The 18,034-nt window shown below is 41.1% G+C and overlaps 2 protein-coding genes across 2 annotated transcripts; both read right to left on the reverse strand.

Moving 5' to 3' along the window:
* naprt (nicotinate phosphoribosyltransferase) lies at positions 1-10,260 on the reverse strand. The gene is made up of 13 exons (XM_040004098.1): positions 9,028-10,260; positions 6,123-6,250; positions 5,953-6,035; positions 5,538-5,668; positions 4,970-5,085; positions 3,906-4,102; positions 2,719-2,859; positions 2,497-2,581; positions 2,302-2,382; positions 2,108-2,210; positions 1,760-1,917; positions 1,352-1,459; positions 1-1,219 (listed from the first exon to the last, which is right to left on the reverse strand). The coding sequence occupies exons 1-13, from the start codon at positions 9,278-9,280 to the stop codon at positions 1,133-1,135; spliced, it is 1,671 nt and encodes a 556-aa protein (XP_039860032.1). The 5' UTR covers positions 9,281-10,260; the 3' UTR covers positions 1-1,132.
* A 3,378-nt stretch (positions 10,261-13,638) lies between these two features.
* On the reverse strand, positions 13,639-17,468 carry cunh8orf82 (chromosome unknown C8orf82 homolog). The gene is made up of 3 exons (XM_040004102.1): positions 17,131-17,468; positions 16,990-17,038; positions 13,639-14,863 (listed from the first exon to the last, which is right to left on the reverse strand). The coding sequence occupies exons 1-3, from the start codon at positions 17,293-17,295 to the stop codon at positions 14,376-14,378; spliced, it is 702 nt and encodes a 233-aa protein (XP_039860036.1). The 5' UTR covers positions 17,296-17,468; the 3' UTR covers positions 13,639-14,375.
* Between the last annotated feature and the right edge of the window lie 566 nt (positions 17,469-18,034).

Below are 18,034 nucleotides of genomic sequence, written 5' to 3' on the forward strand. Positions count from 1 at the left end.
TTGGTTAAAAAAGTGCTATAATTTGCAGTAATACAGCAGGAAAGTTCAGAGATGTAAATACAACTGAAGTGGTGATTTCTTGCTCACAAAAAGCAGCCTTTGTTATTGAAGATGAGATTTTATTATTAAATACAAGTTATCAGTAAGAATTTTAAAGGACCCCCACACTCAAGGTGATTATATGAAGATAATTTACTTTTTTTTGCATGGCAGGATTTCTGGAATTTTACAATTAAATATGAAAAGTGTGTGTTTTACATATTACATATGAATCATTTTACATTAATATCATGTAGACAAAGGAAACGTAATCTATAATCTGGTGATTTCCTCTCAATTTAAGTGAAAAGACGACAGTGTGATGAACCTAAAGTAACCTGAAATTTCGATATTCCTCAGTGCCTTCATCCTGTGTAGTCTCACCTACATAAAAATGTTGATTACTGTGATTATGGATGAAGTGTTATGGATAAGAAACCACAAATACTTTAGGGTCAAACTTCCTTAGCTTCTATACTGTCAAACAAAATCATAATCTTTGACAGGAACTAAAATATCAACCTGTAATTGCTTCCACTTTTTCAAAAGCATGATCAAAGGGTCTGAGGTTACATATTTATTTAAAAAAATTCCACTAACCTGAGTCTTAGTCCCAAGTTTAGAATATTATTAATATGAAAAATAATTAATGCACGGGCAGCTTTCTATTTTTTTTTCTAGTTTCCAACCACGTCTTTCTTCAGCACCTTAACATGAACTTAATGATATTAATCTGCAACAAGGCAGCAAAGTCTGGTTCAGAGAATATGATTATTTCTGCGCTGTTATGTCTTCATTTCACAGTGCGGCTCCTGTTTTTAGATTTGTTGGATGTTTATTGTCGAAAGTTTCCAAATGTAGAAAACATAACTATAAGGATATGTCTGAAAGAGTGTCTAACCCTGATGATCTTTGCACTAAACACCTTTATTTTAATCCTTCTTTAAAAACATTCGTTACATCTGAATAACACAGGCGACACAACAGCTGTTATTCCAGTATTTGGAGTGTCCCCACTGTAAGGGTTCATTCAGACGATGCTCTATAAATATAAGAACTTCTGTGAGGCAATTTAGGAAACACTTGATTCGCTTTAGTTGGCTAAAAGAAAGTTGGTGTTGTTGCTGCTTCCTTTTTGGATCTCTTTGACCATGTTGTCGAGTTTCTGGGAGAGGGCCACCTAGTGGAAGAGAAAGCCACAGGCATAGGTAAAGAAATCTTTCACAATCTGTGAGAGTTAATTTCTGCATCTTAGTGAAGGACTAAGTTGGTCTGTACTCTTGCATTCAGTACAGCTTGTACTGAGACTTACTGTGTAGGAATCCGGCTTCTGCAGTCTCTTGTGCCGAGGGTGCAGAGTCTGGAGGGAGCGCTGGACCTTTGCTCTAGTTTCTGCAGCGCTGCACAAAGGCTGTGTGACCTAGAAAATGTTGGAGACACTCATAAAGGCAAAGCTCCCACACACTATAGTGGCTTGTTTGGTAATGTTTAGTACATGAAGTGTGATTTTTTTTTTTTTATAGTTTTTAAAGAAAGTACTTTTCTTTGCTGTTATATTACATACGTTTGGTGTTCTTTGTAAACTTATTAGTCACTGATTAAAAATCTAAATGGAAAATCTTTAAGAAACAAAGATTAAAAAAAGTATGTCTTCAGTGTGATTATCCCACAATTCTTCATAAGCTGTCTGTTAATGTTTGAGAGAGCGGCCCATCCTCACCTGTCCTTTACTAAACACTTCCTGACGCAGACAGGTGACCCGAGCTGGAGTGACTGAGAGGGCGGTGTGGTTGCATCCCAGGGGGTAACAGCTCAGTGGGAGTCCCGCCTCTGGAGGAGACTCCACCGCCAGACATATCACGTCTAGAAATGGATGACCTGTAGAGGAGAAAGGACAGAAACCAATTATAGATTTACAGGAACATATTCATTTCTGCCTAAAGGGACGATCATACTGCCATTCACGGACCTGTCTCTGATCATTTATAACAAGTAATTTGTGGCGTTCCTGTTGTTGTGCCACACAGAGAAAGAAGCTCAGCTGCAGCAGGTAGTACTCAATTCTCACCTTCAGGATCTATTAGCCGGTAGACAGCTTTCCTCCCAGGAACAGTGCTCTTTTCTGGGTCCTCACTGACCTTCATCCTGGGTCTTCCTCTCACCTCTACCAGCTAATGAACAGAGGAACAAACAAAACCATACAGGTGTTAAACATGGCAGGAGAGGAGAGAGGCTAGTAAGTGTGAATTCTCATTAAATCACCTTATATACACAGCCAAGGGAAGGTTGTTTTGTGCAAGTCACCAGATGTGTTCCAACACCAACTACACTGATCGCGTTCTCCTAAGACAATGACACATCAAGATGACATGGAAAGGTCTTGCAGGGAGTCGCTTTTACAAGTCACAAAATTTGACTGACTCCTAATGAATTACCCTGTATGGCCACTCAATTTACCTTACTGTTGACTTCAGCCAAGCTCTCTTCTGAGATGTTATTAGTCCCAACGATGATCAGGGAATCAAAAGCAGGAATGGAGAATCTGCAGAGATGAAATGAACAATAAGAGAGGAAACAAAAAGCAGTGACACAAAATTAGACTTGAGCCACAGATCTCTGGAGGAGTCAGAACATATCTCACTGTAAGTTTAAAGACAGACGGGAGGACACCTTACTCACTGCTCGCTGCAGAGTCTGAAGACACGGTGCACATCAAGGGACTGCTTGCAAAGGTCCCCGCTGTCAAGACGAACCCCCACCGGCCTGTAGCCCAGCTCACACAGTACCAGTGCCACAGCACAGAAGTTCAAGATGCCGCTACTGAAATTATATTTACACACAGAATAGATGAGATCATTGAACTGCTTTGTGTTTAGCTTTGTTTAATGGAAACAAAGCTAGGGAATGGAGAAAAGAGAAGGGCCAGTCAGTGATATCAATTCCTTCGTCCTCCAGGAGCTGACTGCATACTCTCATCACATGAAACTGATACCTAATGTAAATCAGGGTGCCACTGCCTCGCCTGTACAAGTCTGTGTCCTTCCATGGATATGCCTCCCCTGACCATCAATGACCCACCACCAATCCAGTCATGTTTAATGATTTTACATAACATTCCCCACAGCTTCTCCAGACACATCAGTCACATGCGCTCAGGGTGAACCTGCTCTTAAACTGAAAATCACAGGGCACCAGTGGTGGACCTGCCAGTTCTAATATTGTATGGAAAATGCTAATTGTGCTCCAAGGTCATCAGGCACTCTTGTGAAGTCTGTTTGTGATTGTTAGCTCAGAGACATTCACACCAGTGGCCTGTTTTGAAGGTCATTTCATAAGACTATGGCATCACTCATCCTGTTCCTTATTGCGCAAAAGAGCAGATACAGGTCCTGCTGGTGGGTTAAAGACCTTTTCCTGCCCAGTCCAGCTCTCCTAGAGCAACCGCCTGTCTCCTGGAATCTCTTCCATGCACTTCAAACTTTGCTGGAAGACCCAGCCTACCTTGTGATAGACTGATGTGGAGTTGGATTACCTCTACAACATCAATTCGTAGGGTCCAGGTATCACCTCATGCTAAAAGTAGTGACTCTGACTGTAGCCAAATGCAAAACCAATGAATAAATCAGTCAGAAAAGATGAGGGAAAAATGTCAGTGGCCTCCACCTTTGTTTTGGGGCTTGTCTCATTATTTTAACTCTAATCCCAGAAGTTTCAGTGACTAGATGCTTTATTCTGATTAAAAAGTGTTCCTTTAGTTTTTAGAGCTTCTTAGTTTTCTGGCTTTCATTAGCCAAACTGCCAATTTGTCAGCTTTATCTCATATATGCAGTGTAAACTTTAAAAACTTAATGTAAGGCAGGAGTTACCAGCCAACACTGTAGCTGTCAATCACTGGGAGGAAGTTCTGAGGATACGCGATGGCATAAGACAAGAAAGCAGCCAGCTCTCCCTCATGGATCTTCCCTGGCTCTGCTCCCAGAAGTTCACACACACGACTCAGCCAGCCTTTTGTTAAAGAAATGATATCGACTGGATTATGGTCCCCGTTCACCGCCGAAAGTGTCTGTAAAGAGACAAACAAGACGTTTAAGAGTTTGTTAAATGCAATAGAGCATTTCAGTTACCAAATTACAACAGAAGGAGAGCCTAACGTGTGCCTCTCCTGTGAAACCAGCCCTCAGGAGACTGATACCCTCTCTACTTTTGAAATGAGGGTTCAAATGGGAGCTGAATCTTTTGAACCATCCCGTAGTTTTGGTGGTAATAACTCAGGTGGCTGGGGACTGTGGTGTTTATATGCCACTGGTGCACGTCGTTCATTTTCATTTGTCAACTCTCTCTGGTAGTTTCTGTTTTTTGGACGGACCGAATCCCGGGCCCAGGGGCCCACTGTCAGGGGGTGCCCCACCCCCTAGAAGGGGCCCGACCGAGTCCCGGGCGCCAGGCCTTGTCAAGCAGCCACTGGGAGTGAGCCAGTACATACCTGAGCGGCCAATCCCAGACACCGGGAACCACCAACACACGAGGGCATCAGGCACCGGCAGGGAGTGTGGTAAGGGGAGGTAGGCCCCCACACCTGGGGGGGGGGGGCCTTCCTCCTCACTGTCGCCGAGTGGTCTAATATTACATCACCTTTACCTTACATAAACTCCCAGACCAGCTTTTTTGGTAGACCTTGCTAGTACAGTCATGTTTTAATTCAATTAATTGCATTGCTGCCATAATTGCATTGCTGCCATGTGATTGGCCCATAAGATATTTGCATTAATGAGTCGTGGAACATGTCACAGCTGATCTTTACAAACCCTGCCGAGTGTAAAATGGAAGTCATGTTCTGGTTTGCCAGTATAAACACATAAGATGTGTAGCTCAATTATCTGAATGGTATGGTTCCATTCAGATGACGTAAAGACAGAGTGCACATACTCACTTGCGGCCACACTTCCTCCAGGGAGGTAAAAGAAGTTACGTACGAGTGTGCCATGGTCCCTGCAACTGGGATTCCAAACAGGAAACCAGCCTGAACATTACTGGTAAGATCAAACCCTGAAAGATGGAATAAAGCTAAAGCCTCTGTGTGTATGCAGAACAGAAGAAAATCATTTCCACATTATTTCATGCATTATTTCAACATAAAACATGCTGGTTTTTGTTCATTTGATGTCATATAGTAATGTTCTTTGGGAATTTCAGTAAATACTGCAGACACGCTGTGTAAGACAGCATGGAAATGAAGTCCAGATCGCTACATTCCTTCAGAGGTTACAGATGGATGCTTTTATCCTCTCATTAAGACAGCGTCCTCTTCATGAGTTTCGTTGGATGGAATGCCAATATCAAAAATCACATTTCTGATTTTTGATATTGGCATTTTTAAAAAAAAAAAATATATATATATATATATAGGAAAGCACCCTTTAAGTGACAACTCCACAAATGTGCCAAGTTATCTGTACAGATCTGGGAAGATCAAAACAAAGTAATCACACAGCAATCACCTCCGATGTGTGTGTATCGGGAGGCGGTGAGTCCTCCATCTGGACCCTGAGCCCTCCTGAGGCCCATTTCCAGCAGCTTCCTCTTAGGGCCTGCCGCCAGACGGAAACGGGCAGCATTAGTGCAGACCAGACTGACAACAGAGAAGAGAGAGGACACTGAAGCAACAGTCCATTATATAAATTTAGCTTTGCTTCAATGAAGCTACAGTATATGACATTTATATTCCATGAAAGCAACAAACAAAATATCGCAAATAAGCTTATTTACATTTTCCCAAATATGAAATAGAATTCTTCAGAAATATATTTCCTAAGGTCCTCGGGGTGAACGCAGTAGCTTTAAAGATGGCACAACATGGGAAAATAACCAGGACGTTACTTTTCCAGGAAAAACAGAAATATGACTATGTATTACCTGGCATAGTTGACAAGACACAATAGACTTGTCTCCAGTAGTTGTACCACAGCCAGTGGACCAGCCACTTCCATGAGAGGCACCTGAAGATATGATGACATGCAGCACTAGTTAGTCCCTCAGACTGTGACCTTTGAACCTCAGTTTAACCTTAAAGACTCATAGCTCACCCTGGCAAAGACCACAGTGCCTTCGGGGACGGAATGGAGCGTTACACCCGAACAGTCGAGGCATCGCAGAAACTGGAAGAAGGCAGGGTCAGTGTCTGGAGGCATGACAGAGCGCAGGAACTCCACATCTGGATCCATGAACACAAAATGTTAACACAACCCTGTAACACTCTCCTGACTCACTTCTCTGTTTGTCCTCCTGTCTCACGCACCTACACTCACAGGAACAGAAAAAAAAAAAAAAATCACATCGTTTCCTGTAAATCACTGGTGCGACTATAATGAAGGTTAGACTAAACATGTTTGTTGCACAAGTGTGGCACAGTGATCCTGTCTTAGCGCTGATTACTTTTCACCTGTGCAGCTGCTAAAGTTTTAAAAAGTGCATTAATTCAAGTATTGCAAAGAAATTGGTGGTTTTACTTAACTGATGATTTATGCTACTTTAGACCATACTTTTGTGGTCGAGAAAATAGATTTCCTGTTTTTACTCAAGTACACGTTCCAACACATGTATAGAAGAAACATCATAGGTCCACCACTTTGAAGGCAGTGTGAAACAGTGCTCCTCTGCTGTGTACTACTGTGCAAACCTCATCACTTTCAAACACTGAAACAGTCCTAAATCAAAGCGAGGGCAGCACATTAACATTAGTTACTGGGATAGGTAGGAACATCTAATGCAGTCATGTTATCTGATACTGATGCTGGACTGGCATATCTGTGTAGCCCAGGGCCGTGCAGAGAGGTTTAAAGGGGCGGGTGCTCAAAGTTAAAAAGGGGCACATTGAACCAGGCTGAATAACAACAACACACATTCATCAAGAATCTAATATGGGAAGGGCAGGGCTGTGTTGATCTGAGACTGTAGACATTAAAATGTCCATAGGAGAGATGGTAGCTGATTAAACAAGTGTCATGAGATAATAACAAAATGCAAAGATTGGTGACAGCGCTTGGAACCATAAGGCAACAAAAAACTGTGAGAAATAATTTAGGCTCTGCCTGTGAATCACTCTTTGCTTCTCTTCTTCCTTCCATCCCATCATTTCATATATCACTCTCCACTTGCTGTCTATCTGAGAACAAGGCACAACTTGCTATTGCAATAAACTATAATCTAATTATCCACACCTAACAACTCTTGCACTTAATCTAAATGATGACAGAAAAATGTTATAGCACTGCCTTTAGTAGCCTCACACAGCTCCTGCTGTTTCCTCCTCATGTCCTTACCAGCCATGTCTGGACAATGTTATATCATGAGTAATATTTTTTTTAAAAATCCATCTAAATAAAACACACACATGCACGCACACACAGTGACATTTTAGACCTTCTTCAGAATACTGTATATACTATGGGCATCATGGTGCTGATCCAGAATCCTTACATTATTATTTATTACTAGAGCTACAATAATAAAGCAATGAGGAGGGGGAAGTAATAAATATGAAATAATGTATTTATGATGATTCCATTTGTTTCACTATCCACTCTGTGCAGGGGCAAAGCTTATTACATTTTTAAACTGTAGAGATACAATAATTTTACTGCTGTAAAATCCAAATTTTGTCTTATTTAAAATATAAATCTAATATAATCTGCTTCTTAATGTATCTTCTTTAAAATACAGCTTGTGTTTTTTAATATATTATAATTATAATAATTATTATGTGGACATGCATATTAGATCGTTTTTTAGTGAAATATAATCCCTCCAGAAAGGCAGGAAAAGCCCGGAAACTTACTTTAAAACTAAATATGTTCCCTAAAACGGTGACAGAGCTACAGACCCATGACAGCCAGGTAGCCAGCAGCTATGACCAGCACTACTTGTGCAGTTAATAAAAGGACAGGTAATGTTTGTCGCGCTGTTGCACACACAGCACGCTCGTTTGTTTCAGTTCGTCAGTTGCAACAAGACAACTTACCAACGTGTACGTAATAAGCTAATACTCCTGGGTGCTACACACTACAGTGTACGCTGTACACCTACTTACTGGTTTTGTCGCATCAGTCTGTGTCTCTGAGTTAACTTGTGTTTCTCCTACAGCTCCGGACCGCTAAAAATGCGCGTGCTCTTTGTGAGCTCGTTCCCGGCTCGTAACCAGCGCGTTCTGCCGTCAAGGGTGATCATTGGTTAAATGTGATCATGTGACTGATGCAAGCCAGATCCTTTTATTTAGCAAAACTGTGATTAATAGTTAAATATTATTGTTGAGGGGCACAGACAGGACTCCGCACGCACGCACACATAAAAAAAAATTATTATTTTTTTTTAAAAAGTTGCCTCAACAAAAGGGCACTTTGGGCACCCATCAGGAAAGGGGCGGGTGCTCAAGCCCCTCTAGCCCCCCCCCTCTGCACGTGCCTGGTGTAGCCAAAATCAACAGTGGTCCCACTCGGACTGACTGCTGTCACTCTCATACAGACAGACAGAGCACTAACACCTCGCAGTCAGTCTGAGGTAGATGTGCAGTGGGCTACAGATGATTTGCTTATATTCCTACATAAAGCCAAGGTTGCAGAGCCCCTGTGTGCCTTTTGCGGTTAAATCGGTCCTGGAGTAGCAAAGCTGCTGCTGGTGGAACAAATAGTAACACGATCATACGATTAATGGTGGTATTCTTAACGGCTTTGGGGAAACTGGACTTTACGAACTTAACGAAGCACAGTTGCTTCTTGGGCTTCTGTAAGTTTTCACAAGTCACTACTTTCTCTTTTCCAGTTCTTAAGAAATAATAAGTAGTATTGCGCAACCAGTTCTGTATGCCTACCAGAGCTCCACGGGAGACAAAAGTGACTGTCAGCGGATTAATAACGAGACTTTTATTATTTAATCTAGCGTTTATGTCCAGTTTGTAGTCAGTGAAACTAACATGTAGTTAGTTGATCTCCTCACCTTCGTCTGCGAAGCGAAAGCTGCGCAGGAACAGCAGGCAGTCGTGCACCCCGGCGAACAGCGAGAAGCCTCCGCCGAACGGATTGTCCCTGAAGAAGAGCTCGAACACGGCGTGCTCGTCGTGGCGACCGGCCCGCCAGTACGCATACGCCATGGTGAACTGGTACAAGTCGGTGAGCAGCGGGGGAACCCGCTCCCGGATACACCGCTCCATAACCCCGCTGCACGTGCTACTGCTGGACGGCGCTGCCATGTTCTCCCAGCGCTGATGCCGAGACCTCTGGGACTTGCAGTTCTCCCACCGACTCCTTTACCCCCTGAGGCAGAGACGGAGCGGGGCAGCTGGGAAATACAGCCACGGCTCACGTTGTTGCATTAAAGACTTTTCAGTTAGTCTCTTTGTTGGCGTACATTTATGGTCTAGTGATTCCCATTAGTGTCAGCCCGTGTCACGAGTCATGCGCTTAACCTAACGCAATTTTGGATCATAAAAACTGGATTCACTTTCAAAATATCGCGTCCATGTGGCCACCTGCTGTGAAGGAGCGAGAACCTTCAGCACGCAATGTAAAAACCCACCATCTATGCAGATATTGTTGTCCAGATTGACTCAGTTTAATATCTCCAGTCAGGCTCTTCAGTGGTTTGCCTTATATCTCTCACACAGGAAACAGTGTGTGGTGTTGGATGGGGTTAAATCTCCATATTTAGACTGTGATACAGGGGTTCCTCAAGGATCTGTTCTTGGGCCCTTATTGTTCTCTCTTTTTATCAATAACTTACCTGAAGTCTGTCCAAATATATTTGATCAAATGTATCCGGATGATGCAGTTATATATACGCAAGCAAATAGTGTCCAGCAGGTGGCAAAAGATCTTACAGCTGCTTTAGCATTAATGCATAGCTGGCTGGAGGACTCATGCCTAATGTTGAACACCTCAAAAACTGTCTGTATGTATTTTTCAAAACGCCCCTTAAACTTGAAGCAGTCAAACATATTCCTGGATGGAGTAGAGCTTGAATTAGCTCCAGAATTTAAATATCTTGGGGTCATTCTAGACCCAACATTATCCTTCAAGAGTCACATAAATAAAGTGTCCCAGGTACTTAAATTTAATAATCGAAATTTTAATCATATACGTAATAATTTAAATATGAATGTTGCAAAAACTTATTTTTACTCAATGATCATCTCTCATATGGACTATTGTTTGACGTCCTGGTCACTTGCGTGTCCAACAACACTTAAAACTATTGAAAACATTTATAAAAGAAGTTTAAAACTACTTGACAAAAAACCGACTTCCCACCACCACTGTCATGTGTTAAAAAAACATAAATTACTGAACTTCAATAACTTAGTGAAACTTAAAAGAGTGTGTTTAATATATAAAGTCTTACACTCCCTTGCTCCACCACCACTAAAGCAGTTCATTAGCCATAAAGAAAGCTCAGACAGGACCACTCGAGCTACAATCCGAGGAGACTTGTTTATACCCCACAGACGGACAGCATTTGGGCAGAACGTCCTCTCTGTTAAGGGAGGCCATCTGTGGAACAGTCTTCCTCAACCCATTAGAGAATGCTCGACATTCAATTTGTTTAAGGCAAAGGTTAAAAACTGGTTATGGACAAATCAAGTGTGTGATCATGTATGAGTTGTATAGTTTTAATGTTTTATTTGGGAACAGAATGGTGTGTATGTGTAAGTTTGGTGATGGAGTTTTTATTATGAATGAATGATGAATTTTTATGAATTATTATGTTTATTTTTTTATGTTTAAGGACAACAGATGGAAATTAGCCTTTGGCTATAATCTGGTATGTTTACATTCATGTAATTTTTTTTTTTTTTTACATTTATGTTCATTAACATGCACTGTCCTAAATAAATAAATAAATAAATAAAATATTGCAACTACAAAATTAGTCTTTATTTATAATGAGCCATGAAAATGTTGGAATATCTTATTTGATTATTTCTAATTTCTGACTAAATTTATTCCAAAATGTCAGCAAGCATCCCCTGGTTTTAACCTTATTCAAGATTCTTTATTTGTCAGTTGCATAGTTATGAACAGGGTTGGTCAAGTTACTTGAAAAAAGTAATCACTAACTAATTACTGATTATTACCCCCCCCCCCCCCCAAAGTAATCCTGTTACTTTACTGATTACTTATTTTTTTGAAAGTAATTAGTTACTTAGTTAATCTTTAAAAACATTTTACACCATTTTTCTGCATAATCCATCATATAAAATGTAATCAAATGAAAAAGTATATTTTTAAAACTTGTTTTATTAGTTTTAATCTTTTAACTTTATGCATTAAGCAAAACTTTGATTATATGCAACATTCTCTGACTGGAAGAAATTTGTTTAACATTTAAACCTATTTTCTGCACATTCCAGCACATAAAAAATAGGCTTTTGTGTTTAAACTCACTCTTGCAAATAGATGCACGTAAAACACAGCAGAAAATAAATAAAATCAAAGAATCAGCGGTCCTGTTGCTCTATTTTCACCTGTTTAGCAGAGTGGAGCATGCGCCCTGGTGCAGGTGTGTCGCAGCTGTCATGTCAGTGGAAGAATCCGGGAGTTTCTCTGTGAATTTCACATTCCCGTGGCAGCGTAGCGTACTCGGTGATTGTGCGGAAATTTAGGGGGGCGGGTTCGCTGTAAAAGTTTTCTTCGAACAGCGGACGCTAATGTTTTTGTCACTTACGGAATCAAACTCAAAGTAATCGGATTACACTAACGTGTTACTTGTAACGCGTTACTGCCCATCTCTGGTTATCAACAATCTGCAGGCCACTATGTCAAGCTGAAATTAAATCTGGCAATGAGCTAGAGTCATGTGAAAAAGTCTTCCCGTGACTCTATGCAGTCCTATGAAAAACTAACACATCCTTAGTGCTTCCATAGGTAATTGAGAGGGCCAGTCACAGCAGGGGTTGTTTTAACACACTCTCACAGTGTTCTGAGACGTGAACATCACACAAATTTACTCCAAGGTCATACTGCTCAATGCTTAGAGAAAATTAAAAAACAACAACCATAAAGCCACAGGCCTCTGGATTTTAAATGTTAACCATTATGACAAGAGAATGTAAATAAAAAAAGAAAGAACAAGCGTGTCTTGTTTGGAAGGTTGCTATGAGAAAGTCTCTTCTCTCTAAAAAGAACATGGTAGTACGACTTAGATTTGCAGAGTTGCACCTGAACAAATCTCAAGACTTTTGGAACAATGTCTTTTGGACAGATAAGAGCAAAGTGGAGAAGTTTAGTTGTAATACACAGCGCAGTGGTGGAGGGTTAATGATTTGGGCTTGTGCAGCCACAGGACCTGAGCGGTTGCAGCAGGAGCCTATCCCAGCTGCAACAGGGTAAGAGGCACCAGTCTGTCGGAAAGCTAACACAGAGGGGCACACTATTCAAACTCACATTCACATGCATGGGCAATGTACAATCATTAGTTAACCCAGTGGTTCCCAAACTTTTTTGCTGGCCCCCCTTTGTTTTACAAGAAAAATGTTCGCGCCCCCCGCCGCGTGCACGCACTAACACATCCTCCAACCACACACACCCATATTTTGCTCCATTGCGGTTTATTTCACACCTCAAACATTTAGTAAACAATTGTGAAAATACAAGTAATCTGCAATAAATTACAGGTAGTAAGAAAATAAACTCTTTTACGCTACGTCCGCACCTACACGGGTATTTTTGAAAACGCAGCTGTTTCTATGCGTTTTGACCTTTCGTCCACACGTAAACGGCGTTTCGAATCACCGAAAACTGAGATCTTTAAAACTCCTTTTTTGCGTTTAGGTGTGGACAAGGAATACAGAGTTCATCATGCAACGTCAAAGGTATGTGCCTTTTTTCACGTCACGCTGTGCGCCACGTTATTGTTTACATGAGATGAATTGCAGAATGGCAGATAGAGACAAAATGTGTTAATCTGACTATCTGCAGGTTTTACACGCTTACATACACACACGCAGTTACTGTCCCTCTATTTAGAAAGGCAGAGGCGTCACGGTGTAATTATTTTACATGTAGTTGTATTTTTTCCTGTGTAATAATATTCAACATTGCTATCAATACATTTTTCAAAAAATGCCTCTCTGTGCAAAACAGGTTTAAAACATAAATAACTGTGGGATACTGTTTGTCCGTGATTTGAACCGGGGGGAACAAATCGTGGCAGGATCAGCCTGATATCATTTGTATCCCACTGTAACTTTACTGTATAAAGTATAGTATGTATATCTCCAAAATGTCAGGAGTAGTTAGTCATTACAAGAAGTGTTTGTGAACTAAATCACGAATGTGGGATACTGTTTGTCCGTGATTTAAACAGCCCAGCGCTGCTCCCGACGCAGGGAAAACCAATTCTGCAGTGGAGACCTACCTCGGCACTTGTGCAGGTGAAGCCAAAGGGAAGATTTGCTTCACCATATTTTCTAGTCTTTGGCTTAAAATGAAGTTGGTTTGGAAACATATTCAGCGATGCTTCATCTCCTGCTTTGCGTTTCTGTAGGCGCCTGTGCTAGCAGTGTCCAAGCGTTTTGTTTTTTGTGTGACAAAAATAAACTGAAAACTAAACCTTGGAATATGTTATTAGTTTAATTCCAAAATATTTCCAAAGCACACTTCAGTTCACACTGCTTGTGATTTTACAGTGTTCAAATGAATACTCTTAGACTTTGCATTCAACACAATGAATGCATTTGTATCAAGTTTCAACTTTTAAAAGTGAGGCTACATCTGAATCTTTCTTTAAAAGGAATTGCACCTAAATTTGCAAAAACTGTAACTATAATATGATATATACAACTGTTAAAAAAACTCAGTTTTACACCACATTCTATTGTGATACAACAACTTGGATTTCTTTTCAAGTTTCCTCAGGAGAACAGCTTAATTAATAGAACAGAAGTATAAATAACATCCTTCCTAAAATACGCATATCTCAGGACTGTGGGAAAGAGCAAGAGGAGGAAACCCACGCAGGCACAGGAAGACCACAACAGAGCAAATAACCCACAGAAAAGTCCCAGCCTGGATTTGAACTAGGTACCTTCTTGCTGCAATGTAACAGTCCTAAACACTAGACAGCTGTACTCTTTTGACTGTCTGGATAATTTCATCGCTTCAGGCACATAAACCGAATTCAAATGTGACACCTTTAGTGGGCCACAGCCTCAAACACGGAGACAAAAGAAGGCATTTCTTTGTTTGCAAGCCAAAAAAATGTTGGAGCTATTATTCATTAGTGATTCTCATTTCTCACACATCCCATCCCTAAGAAGATTTTAAACTCAGTCTGGAATCATTACCAAATTATCCCACTTCTCCCTGGTGTCCATTGCCCTGCTCAGCTACAGGGAAGTATCCTGCAAGCTCATTGGTCAGTGCGTGCTTCTGTCCTGCCCATACAAAGTATGTAGGCTGTCCTGACTGGTCTTGCTCCTGTGTATACACAAAGAAGGGGCTGAGTTCAATTGCCAGAGCCGACCTGACCAGGCCGACTCCACCTGAAAGCTCTGAGCAGGGGTGGTAAACTCGCCCGCTGACAGGATGCATGTACAGCGCCTCGGGGCGGAACAGGACGGAGAGTTTCTCTGCGCCGCCACAGTATGATAGCAGCTCCTGCTCGCCCTGCGGTCCAGTGGGGCTCTGCAGCAGGTGGGTGAAGACCACAGGTCGGTCATCACAGCGGAGGAAATTCCTCTCCCTGCCGCACAGTGACAGGAAGGGGAAGTCATCCTCGTAACGACCACTATGATTCATGCGCAGGCGAGTGAAGAAGAAGACTAGGAATTCCTTATCTGGTAACAAAAAACAAATAAATAAAAAATGAGGGCATCAGTAATGGTCTCACAAGTGGTATTAATGCAATTTACTTGAAAATAAAATAATTCAACTGTATATGAACATCGCACTACAGTTTGTATAAAACTTTTTTAGTATAACATAAGAATGTGATATTAAATCCATAATTAAATGTCACAGTTTATCATCTCAGTGTAACACAATTTAAATGTCTCTCAAGGATTATCACAAAGTTAATTTTTTTTTCTTTTCCCAGTTTAATGTACAACACTACAATGTATTCAAGCTGGCTGCAATTTAAGAATCAATGTACGGTACTGTGAAATGTCACAAGTTACCTCTCATTTCTTTAGTCTGGTTCCTTGCATCCAAGAATCCAGACATTTTTATAATTAACTGAAATACCTGGTATAAGTGGTCTCAAGCACTTATTTTCTGAAGTATTTCTACATCATGTGTTTAATGTACATAGCTAAGGACCGGCCACATATGTAATACACCTTATAAGTTGTTTTTAATCTAAAAAGCGCAAATGGTTCAAATATAACCATTTAACATTTGTACATGAATAACAGTAAGACAGAAGGAATAAATAACAAACAGGAGAAATATATACAATCAAAAAGGAAATAAAGGCACACACTGGAGAACAAAGTGCTTGGAAGCAGTGCATTATCACGTGTATCATTCTTGTAAGTGGTCTGAATGGTGAGGTTTACTCAGACCATAGCTCAGATTGGTGAGGATGGTGGGCAGGGGTGGGGTGTGGGAGAACAATGTTTGTTAACAGTCTAAATGTCCCAGGGAAGAACCTGTTCATGAGTCTGGAGGTGTGGGACATCCTGGGCTCAGTAGTGGAGTACAAAACACCCAGGCAGTAGGACGGCTCGCTCTCCACTGAGGTGTGGTAGAAGACCAGCGGCAGCTTCTGGTCCAGGTTATTCTTCCTCAGGATGCGTAGGAAGTGCAGCTGCTGTTGGGCCTTCTGCTTGAAACACTTCATGGCTACAGACGTAAGGGCTATGGGTCTGTAGTCATTGAGGCTGTCTATTCCAGTCTTTTGGAGGATGGGAATGATGGCTAAGGCAGACAGGTGGGAATGGTGGCATGAGTCAGGGAGAGGTTGAACAGCATGGTGAGGATTCCCTGACAGTTGTTTCACGCAGGCTTTAACAACATCCCATGGGATGCCGTCAGTTCTCCTGGGGTTCACCGCAAGGTTTGATCCACTTCAGAGAAAGTTTCATTAATGCTGCCTAACAGCAGCTAACACTGGTAAAACAGCACCGCTAACCAACAGAAAAATTCAGGACATCCTCATCACCTCATCTCAATATCATGTCATCTGACAGATGTGAGCTTAAGTGATTCATTGATGTGTATCAGACTCCATTCACAAAGTTTTGCAGCATCCTCCAGAATTCTGATGTTTGAGGTAAATAGTGGACTGACTGCCTGCTCTTACTACAGATTAACGCTGGCCAGAGTTGTTTGTTCTACAGAAGTCATTATAGCTACGATAATGCACATGATTTGGGAGGGGTAAGAAAACAGAATTCTGTCAACTGCAATCTACCAGCATATAGCGGTGATATTTTACACGCTGTACCTTTTTTTTAAAAAAAAAAAAAGAAGAAGAAGAAGAAGAAGAAGAAGAAGAAGAAGAAGAAGAAGAAGAAGAAGCAGCCAGGAAGCCATTCTTAAGGATGGGAAGAAGGGGTGTGACCATACTGAGAAATCAATGACAACTGGTCGTATGGAGTGATGAATACAAACTTTACATTTTGGGCTCAAATTGTCGGCAGTATGTACTGAGGATACCAAACGGGACGGAAGAACAAAACACTATCTTCCCTGAGCCTGGACCTCAGAATTAATGAAGCGATGAGAACAAAAGAGTGCCAAAATCCAAGACAGGTTCCAAGCTCGTTAGAATTATACAAACTGTTTATGCCTTAAACTGTATTTCCATGTATGTTTGGATGTTTTAATAAATCATTACATACATTGCCCATTTTCAATTATAAAGAAATGATGGGCCAGTCAAGAGTTGTAACTGTAACGCTGTCATTTCTTAATGTCAAAATAAATAATAAGTCTGTGCTGTATGTTTCTTGGTTACCTTTAAAGCAGGTGACAAAGTTTTTCACTTTGGTATCATCGAGGAAAAGCTGCAAGTAGAGGAATGAAAGTTAACATGATATTTACTGCTAAAGGGAGACTCCGGATGTTTACTTTTTGAAGAGCTAGTTTACTTTCTTACCTGTCCTTGATGGTCGATATAGTAGAAGTATTCTCGGATGCGTGGTGTGGGGCTCTGGCCCTGGACGTACGTAGCGGTCGCTCTGGAGGCGGTTAAGCCGGCTGGTCCGCGGCGCAGAGAGGCCAGAGCTTTGGCGCTGAAAGCCGCGGTCCGGAGGAACAACATAACCGAGTAATAGTAAATAGGCTCCGTATTAAACACGGGAACCGAAAATGTGGTGTTTCACAAACGACAGCCTGTGTGTTTCTGCTATTTGCACACCTTACACAACTCAGATTAAAGCCCCAAGTGTTTACAATCGAACAAACGTTACCCGGAAGTGTTTAAGTGGTGCAATGTGGTCATTTATTTTCTGCTGCCACCTAGTGGATGATATCATGCACGCGTTTGAAATGCAGATTTAACGCGCGTATATTTCATGAGAGGCTCCACAAATTAGAAAAGAATAATAGAATTCTAATTGTAATCTTTACATATTAAATACCTGTGTTGTTATTTTACTTGGCCGTATCTAAAAATGTAGTGAAACAGAAATTTTTAGACTTTGTAGATAAGAATCAGGTCATCCTAAAAAAAAAAAACTGATGTGTTTGACTTTTCGGTTTGCGATAGAAAAATGTGAAGTCCAACTCCAAGGTTATGATAGATGGATGAAGCCTTTATTTGTCACATTTGTTTTTTTTACAATTGTTATTGTTTTGTTCTTATTCTTTCAGTTTTATCAAATACTACTTGGTCTTTATTATCAGTCAGACTTTATTGCTTTTTTTATGTCAGTTCTTTCAGTGCTAAATGTACAGCACCCGGTTCTGCAATGTCTGATTCGGCTGGTTCATATTGAACACCATGTAAAATCTCTCACATCAGCTAAAAGTGAAGATGTTTGAGAAGATATAGCCATAGC

This window comes from Simochromis diagramma, unplaced genomic scaffold (assembly GCF_900408965.1).
Source record: "Simochromis diagramma unplaced genomic scaffold, fSimDia1.1 OVJJ01000477.1, whole genome shotgun sequence".
In the NCBI taxonomy this organism is placed as follows: domain Eukaryota; kingdom Metazoa; phylum Chordata; class Actinopteri; order Cichliformes; family Cichlidae; genus Simochromis; species Simochromis diagramma.